This window comes from Sceloporus occidentalis, unplaced genomic scaffold, assembly GCF_023333645.1.
Source record: "Sceloporus occidentalis isolate IW3139 unplaced genomic scaffold, rSceOcc1.0.p SCAF_6, whole genome shotgun sequence".
NCBI classification, from domain to species: Eukaryota; Metazoa; Chordata; class Lepidosauria; order Squamata; family Phrynosomatidae; genus Sceloporus; species Sceloporus occidentalis.
Genome location: NW_028316986.1, coordinates 6,689,435 through 6,697,617, shown reverse-complemented (window position 1 = coordinate 6,697,617; position 8,183 = coordinate 6,689,435). Strand labels below are relative to the sequence as shown.

The 8,183-nt window shown below is 39.5% G+C and overlaps 1 protein-coding gene across 1 annotated transcript; it reads left to right on the top strand.

The window, feature by feature from the left end:
- Positions 1-4,694: 4,694 nt before the first annotated feature.
- On the top strand, positions 4,695-7,864 carry LOC149310368 (gallinacin-1 alpha-like). Its single transcript, XM_089528272.1, has 3 exons — positions 4,695-4,752; positions 6,687-6,813; positions 7,695-7,864. The coding sequence occupies exons 1-3, from the start codon at positions 4,695-4,697 to the stop codon at positions 7,750-7,752; spliced, it is 243 nt and encodes an 80-aa protein (XP_089384398.1). The 3' UTR covers positions 7,753-7,864.
- Positions 7,865-8,183: the final 319 nt, after the last annotated feature.

The following is an 8,183-nucleotide window of genomic DNA, read 5'->3' as shown; positions in this document are numbered from 1 at the left end:
TTTCGAGGCTCCACTGGCTTCTTCATCAGGCAAAGGTGTTAAAAATCATACAGGAGGGGAAACATGACAATGTTCATCACAGGGGTCTGCATTTTATCAAAATATTGTAGGTGTTGTTGTGGACTGAGATGGGGTGGAGGGATATCTAGGCAGGGAAGCCTCTCCTCCTTTTGGCCATGTGGGTCCCAGAGCAGATCAAGCCAGAAATCTCTCTGGAAGCCAAAATGACAAAACTGAGACTGTTGTATTTCAGACACGTCACAAGAAGGCACAACTCATTGGAAAAAACAATAGTGCTAGGAAAGGTGGAGGGGAGTACAAAGAGAGGAAGGCTGCATGCTAGATGGATGGATTCTATTAGGAAGATCATGGGTATGAGTTTACAAGAGCTAAGCAGAACAGTGGAGGACAGGGAGTCTTGGAGATGTCTCATCCATAGGGTTGACATGGGTTGAGATCGACTCAAAGGCCATTAACAACAACAACAGCAAGTGCTTCATCATTCAGTACATTCCTAAGAGTCTGGCTGGTCCAGTTTTCACACCAGGTTTGAAAAGATTGGGATCATCCCAAGCCCTGAGATTTCCAGGCCAAAATGTGAGACTGCGGATGGACCCTGGTAATATACTGTATATCCTTATCATTATTATTATGATGCTTTATTTATATAGCGCTGTAGATTTGCACAGCACTGTACATACAGACAATAAAATAGATAAGAGTAAACCTGCTCATGGCATACAATCTAAGAAATAGTAGCATAATACATATAAATAAAACATAACAATACAGGAAAGGGTTCAATAAAACAGGCAACAAATTAAAAACGTCAAATAACAAATAATAATCATGCAATGCTTGGGAACGCTTCTCTGAACAGGATGGTCTTCAACTTAGTTTTGAAACTGGTTAAAGAAGTGATAAGGATCCTTGTGAGGGGAGGAGGTTCCAGGAGTGAGGGGCAGCAAGTGAAAAGGGATGGATCCAGGAAGGGGCAGAGGAAGTCCTGGGCTGAGACAGCAGACCATGACTACCTGAACGGAGGGAACAATGGAGTAGGAAGGTGAGGAGAAAGAAGGTCTGATAAATATGGAGGAGCCAGCCCATGCATGGCTTTAAAAGTCAACAACAGGAGCTTATACGGAGTATGAAAGGGGAGGCGGAGGCAGTGAAGGGATGCCAACACAGGAGAGATATGGTTGGAGCAGTAACTATAGAATTTTTAGTCAAAAAATTGAGTCAAAAAACTTGAGTCAACTTATCTATGGGTCAATGTAAGTACAGTGCACCCTCGTCATACACAGGCGCGCTATACACAGCTTTCAGCAAATGTTGAAAGCCATGTGGGAGCGCGTGAAATGCAAGGGGCGGCACGTCCCATTTGGATGAATGGGGCATGCGCCCATGGCACGCACGCACCACCACGCCACTGCATGCACAAGCCCCATTCACATGCATGGTATTTGGCTTACGTGGGGGGTGGGGGTCCGGAATGGATCCTCCGTATAAGCCAAGGGCGGAGTGTACTGCACTTTAACTCTTATCAAAAAAGGAACCATCCCCTGGTAAAAGACAAGAATATGATCTGTCCCGGAAGCACTGATCACTTCTCTACTCTCTCATCCATCCAGCTTTTAGTGTGACCACAAATAGTTACAACTGCTGGAATTTTGTAAGTTCTTTCGCATTGTTTTCTTTTGCTTCATCCCTTACATCCTTTGTTACATACCCCTAAGCTTTATCTTCAACTTATCCATGGGTCATATCAAAACCATAAATTCGGCCCCAAAACCTGTCCCCGAATTATACATGCGGTCAACTTATAGTCAAGTATATATGGTAATTAATATGCATTAAGTACCAACCAGAGTTTCAAAAACACATACCGAGAACATATTTTCCTGTATGGAAATTAAGATAGAAATCTTAACTACAATCAACAGAATTAACAGAAGAAGAATGAAGACCAATATTAAAAAAATAAATACAGTGGCTCTTTGGTATCCGCTGGTGTTTTGTTCCAGGATCCCTCATAGATACCAAAATCCCATTGCATAGTAAAATGGTGCACCTTTTATAAAATGGCAAAATCAAGGTTTGCTATTTGGAATGTACATATTTTTTTAATATTTTCAAACTATGGATGCTTAAATCAATGGATAAAAAAATCCAGGGATATGGAGGGCTGACTGTAATGGTTAACAAAATAGCCGGATTTGGAAAATATTGAAAAATAAAAGCTAGGAGATATAATTTACAAATAGAATAAGGGAACTATTACAAATAATTGATAACATGAAATATCTAGTTAATACTTCCATACATTTTAGGAACTGAGTGGACGAAAAGGGAAAGCAGTCAACAGACACTCATAAAGTTGATAATGTTATATGTATAGAGATCTCAAGGATCAGTTCATTGACAAGAAAACCAAGGATGTTATATAAATAAGGTGAATACAACCAATAGGGAAGTAATGTATTTGTTTGATAGTTGTGTGAGTATATTGTATAGTATAGTGCATAATGTATAGTTATGTTTGTATGTATGTTTGTCTGCTTGTGATTGATTTATGTGTATAGTGGAATATATGTTTTTTAACCTTTGGAGAATTAATAAAAATTATAATTTTAAAAAAAGAAATCTTAATTAAAGGGGCTGTTCCCAGATAAAGGTTAGATTCCTTCTGACATACAGATGAGATAAGCACAGAATCATAAAATCATATTGTTGGAAAAGGAATCTCTTTTCCTGTACTTTGAACCCATTGCTCTGAGTTCTATTCTCTGGAGCAGCAGAAAACAAGCTTGCTCCATCTTCAACAACATGACATCAGTTCAGACATTTAAACATGGCTATCATGTCACCTCTTAACCTTCGCTTCCCAGGCTAAACATGCCCAGATTCCTAAGGCGCTCTTCACAGAGCTTTATGGTTTCCAGCAATCCACCATTTTGGTCGCCCTCCTTTGGACACGCTCCAGCTTCTCAACATCCTTTTTGAATTGTGGAGCCCAGAACTGGACACAATATTTCAGGTGAGGTCTGACCTAAGCAGAATACAGTGGCACTATTACTTCCCTTGATCTAGACACTATACTTCTATTGATGCAGCCTAAAATAGCATTGGCCTTTTTAGCTGCCACATCACACTGTTGACTCATGTTCAACTTGTGGTCTACTTGGACTCCCAGATCCCTTTCACATGTAGTTTCATTCAGCCAGGTGTCCCCCATCCTATATCTGTGCATTTCATTTTTTCTACCTAAGTTCAGTATCTTACATTTCTCCCTGTTGAATTTCATTTTGTTAGTTTTGGCCCAGCTTTCTAATCTATTCAGGTCATTTTGAATTTGATCCTCTTCTCTGGAGTATTAGCTACTCCTCCTAATTTGGTGTCATCTACAGATTTGATAAGTATGCCCCCAATTTTGTTCTCCAAGTCATTGATAACGATATTGAATAGCACTGGGCCCAGGACAGAGCCCTGTGGGACCCCACTGGTCACTTCTCTCCAGGATGAAAAGGAGCCATTGCTGAGCACCCTTTATGTCCAGTCAACCAATTACAAATCCATGTAACAGTTGCCTTGTCTAGTCCACATTTTACTAGCTTACATTCTAGAATATTAGGGGAGTGCTTGTCAAAACCTCAATGACATCAAGATATGCTACATCCACAGCATTCCTCTCATCTACTAAGCTTGTGACACTGTCAAAGAGGTAAAAGGGGGTCAGATATTCTGTTTTGTTTTATATGGAAAAAAATCACATTAGAATTTTTCATATTAAGAATTTTCATATTTGGGGAATTTTATCTGAAACATTTATTTTCTGTTAGTAAGATCTGTTCATTCAGAAACTGCCTAAGCTGGAAGAAAAAATTTGACAAGCAAAATTTAAAAACATTCTTAAAGTAGAATGACTTTTGTTTTGTGAAGTCTTTTTTACTATACTCTTTTTATTTGGGGACATTTGGAAGAATATATGGTACCCAAAGGACCTCTCTCAACTCTCTGTTTCCTCCTAATAAAATGTTTTTTATATTTTTAAGATAATCATTACATGTCAGTTATTATTAAAACATCTATTCTTAATAGATGATTTCTCAAATGTATACTTCACTGTTATATTTATCCCCAAATATTTTAGAATTTTTACAATTTCAAAACCTGTTATCTTAAAAATGTTTTCTTTTTCTAAACCTTGTGTATTTTGTACTAAAATTTTAGTCTTATGCATATCCTTTTCTCTTTCCTCATTTCTATATTTAAAAATTCAAAAGCAAAAAATAGAAAATAAAAGTGCACTTTAATGTATATATGAATATCGATATTAATAGGTAGTAGGTAATAGCCAGAGAGAAGGAGATTTTCCAAAAATGACAGTTCAAGAATTGGGAGATCTTTGGTGGTTACGGGACAGAGATGTTGAAACAATTGCTCCACAAAAGGGAGACGTAACATGAATGAAAACGGTTGCAGCAGACAGGCTCCAGCAAGGTGTTCCCAACGGTATTTGGTTTCCTTTCTGCAGAATTGGCCTCAACCGTCTCCAGTGTTGCAACTTCCCAGGGACAGTCCTACAAATAGGAGATGCAAACCTTGCCTGGAAAACATCAGAGGACCATTCTGATTGTTGGTGGCAACACTTTGAGTTTTGCTCTCAAAGCATCCATACCTTCTCCAAGCAAGCCATGAAGATTGCTCACCTGTTCTTGGTGGCTGTGTCTTTGCTGCTCCTGGCTTCTTCAGGTAAGGAATAAAAAATGGAGTGACGGGAGGGAGAGACACTTTTGCCAGGGAAAGACAGAAAGAAAGAGACATGAAGACACCTCTGAGTTGTGCATTGTCCATGTTGTTGTTGTGTGCCTTCGAGTCGTTTCTGACTTATGGCAACCCTTAGGCAACACTGTCTTGGGTTTTTCTTGGCAGGTTTTGTCAGAGAGGGGTTGTCATTGCCATCCTTTGAGGCTGGGAGAAAAACAGCATATAAATTTAATAAACACACATAAATAAAATTTTACAACTCCTTCTAAAGCCATCAGAGGTAGATTCTGATTAACTCCTGCTGGAAGTTGATTCCAAAACTGCAGTAGAATTTGTATTTTTGAACGCACTTGGAAATTCCATGCTTTGTGGCCAACAGCTCCCAGAATCCCCCAACTGGTGTAGACAGTGATTTGTGGTAGTTGGTAAGTTGTGACCCAAAGTAAGTATAGTGGCCCCTCGGTATCCGCTGGGGTTTCGTACCAGGATCACCCATGGATACCTAAATCTGTGGATGCTAATGTCCCATTCGATACAGTGGCATAGTAAAATGGCATCCCTTATATACAATGCAAAAATCAAGGTTTGCTTTTTTGAGTGTGTGTGTGTGTGTGTGTGTAATATTTTCAAGGCATAGATAGCTGAATCCGTGGATAAGGAATCTGTGGACATGGAGGGGTGACTGTATCCATTGATTCTGCATTCGTGGATTCAACCATCCAAGGCTTGAAAATATTCTTTAAAACCATGAAAGCAAACCTTGTTTTTGCCATTAGACACTATTTTACTTCATCCTTTTATATAATGGCACTTGAGCATCCACGGATGTTGGTATCTATGGGGCATCCTGGAACCAAACCCCAGTGGATACCAAGGGTCTGCTATAACTTTTTCCAAGCTGTAGCTAGAATACATTGCTCATGTATTCTTTGGTAAAACTTAGAGGTAGAAGCAGGGAGGCAGGTGAATTTGTGAGAGCCCATGCAGAGGCAGCAGTATTAAAGCAATCAACAACAACCCTAATTTATCCAAACATTTAAGTAATTAATTTACATACCACCTTTCTCCCATAAGGGACCCAAAGTGTCTCACACCCTACGCTGAAGCAATATAGCTAAAAACATTCTGAAACAGGAGATTATCGCATTTGACAAATAACCTGACTGCTCCCTAAAAGGATGCAGCCGGGTTGTGGAAATCTACCAGGAATTATCACACGTAATTTGCCACCGATTCCGCCATGCAGCTGAATCCAGGGTCCCAGCTGCGCTACGGAGGCCACTTTTTGAGTCTGGGAGCTTTCCAACTTTGAAAAGCAGTCTTCAAAGAGCAGCTGGGGCCCAGGATGCAGCAGCCTGGCGGCAGCAGCACCACACTCTATCATAACGATTCCTGGTAGCAACCCGCAACCCAGACGCATCCCATTAAGGAGCAGTCGGGGGGTTTTAAAAAGTTTTTTTTTTTTACTTTATAATTTTATTTACTTTTACTTTTTATTATGTTTTAATTTTTTTAAGGAGCAGTCTGGATATCTGTCAATGCCATAATCTCCATACACTCAGCCCTCTGTATCTTCAGTAGTGAATGACTAGGGAATGAAGGTAGTTAAGTTTATGTACACATATTGCAGGTTAATTAATTTTGGGGAGAGTACGTAATGGAGGTGGATGTATTTATGTTGTTTATTTTTTTAAAAAATATTTTGTGTAATACAATTGGGGATAACGGAATTTTAAGAAAAGAAAAGTAAAGGTGTTTTTTTGTGCACTTGCGATAACTAGCGTCCCACAGCCATTGGCCCCGCTGTGTGTAGGGTTTGAGGAGCTGTGGGTTTTGTGCGTTTTTTAAATACTAATGTTAACAAGTTCTGGATTAACTGTTTTGCTCTGTCCTAATGACTTTCTGTGGCCCATGCACAGGATTTGCCTTCAAACCACGGAGCAGACGGGAGTGTTATGAGGCCAATGGATCTTGCAAATATATCAAATGTTCCTATCCCTTGGTGAAACATGGAAGATGTGGCATTCGGAAGGTTTGCTGTGTCAGGTAATCTCAGCTCTCCAAATCAAAGAGCGGATGTCTATAGACTTCTTCATGGACATCTTTTGTGTCCTGTCCTTATTATTTTCTTATATCCCACCTTTCTCCCAACTTAGAGACTCAAAGCAGCTAATAGCATTTTTTAAAGTACAATACAATTTAAAACAGTACAACATGAAAATGTATAAATATAAAAAAATTTAAAAGCAATTTGATTGATTGGTTGATTGATTGAACTTATCTGGTAGATGCTGTTGGACCTTTTTGTCCAGTGGAGAATGTCTAAATACTGTATATACTCATGTATAAGTCTAGAAATTTTGCTCAAAAAATTGACCCCCAAAACCTGGGTTGACTTATCCATGGGCCAGTGTAAATACTGTACTTTAATGCATATTTTAAAAAAGGGAACCATCCCCTGCTGTTCTGGAAGCACTGACCCTCCTCTACTCTCTCAACCATCCAGCCTTTAGGATAAGCCCAAAAAGTTATGCCTAACAGAATTGTATAAGTTCTTTGGCATCATTTTCTTTTGCTTCATTATTTAGATCCTTTGTTACATGCCCCTAAGTTTTACCCTTGACCTATCCATGGGTCATATCAAAATACATAATTTTGGCCCCAAAACCTGCCCTCGGCTTATATGTGAGGCTGACTTATAATCAAGTATATACGGTACATTTCAATGTTACAGGAGTGGAATTGTGAGTACACTGCAATTGTACAACTGGATATGGGATTCTGAGAAATGTCATCCAGAAGGGTAACTTTTCCAAGCTCTTATTAGATGGACTATCAGAAGTCTCTCTCTAAGATTGTGGCTTGTTATCAAAAAAAGCAGTGGTCCATTGTAACCTTTGGCTTTCTTTGTTGATATCCCTCCACAGCATCCGAGACAGGGAGAACTTGGATGCCCACCAGATCACCTGGGATCCTTTGAATTAAGAGAGAGGCTGCTGAACATCAGTAGCTGCCGGATCCTGTGGAACTGTCTGCTTTTGAAAATCTGCGCCTGGCAACTTCATCCACTCCGCCTCCAAAGCTTGCATGTTAGCAATAAAACCAAAGCCGTGCAGAACAGTATAAAAATAAATAAATAAATAAATAAAAATGACCACAGATGGTTTAGCCCTTCAGTTTTACTTTATTTGATTTTATGCCAAGGAGCATAAAATGAAGGGATTTGTGGCATAAGAAGGAGACTGGCTCTCTGAACGTGTGCAAACTGCCTTTAACACTGAATAGCTGGGTGAAATGGCCAACCCCAGGTGTGCATGTGTTGTTGTTGCTGTTGTTATATGCATTCAAGTTATTTCTGAATTATGATGACCCTAAGGCCATAATCATGTGGTTTTCTTGGCAAGACCTGTTCAGAG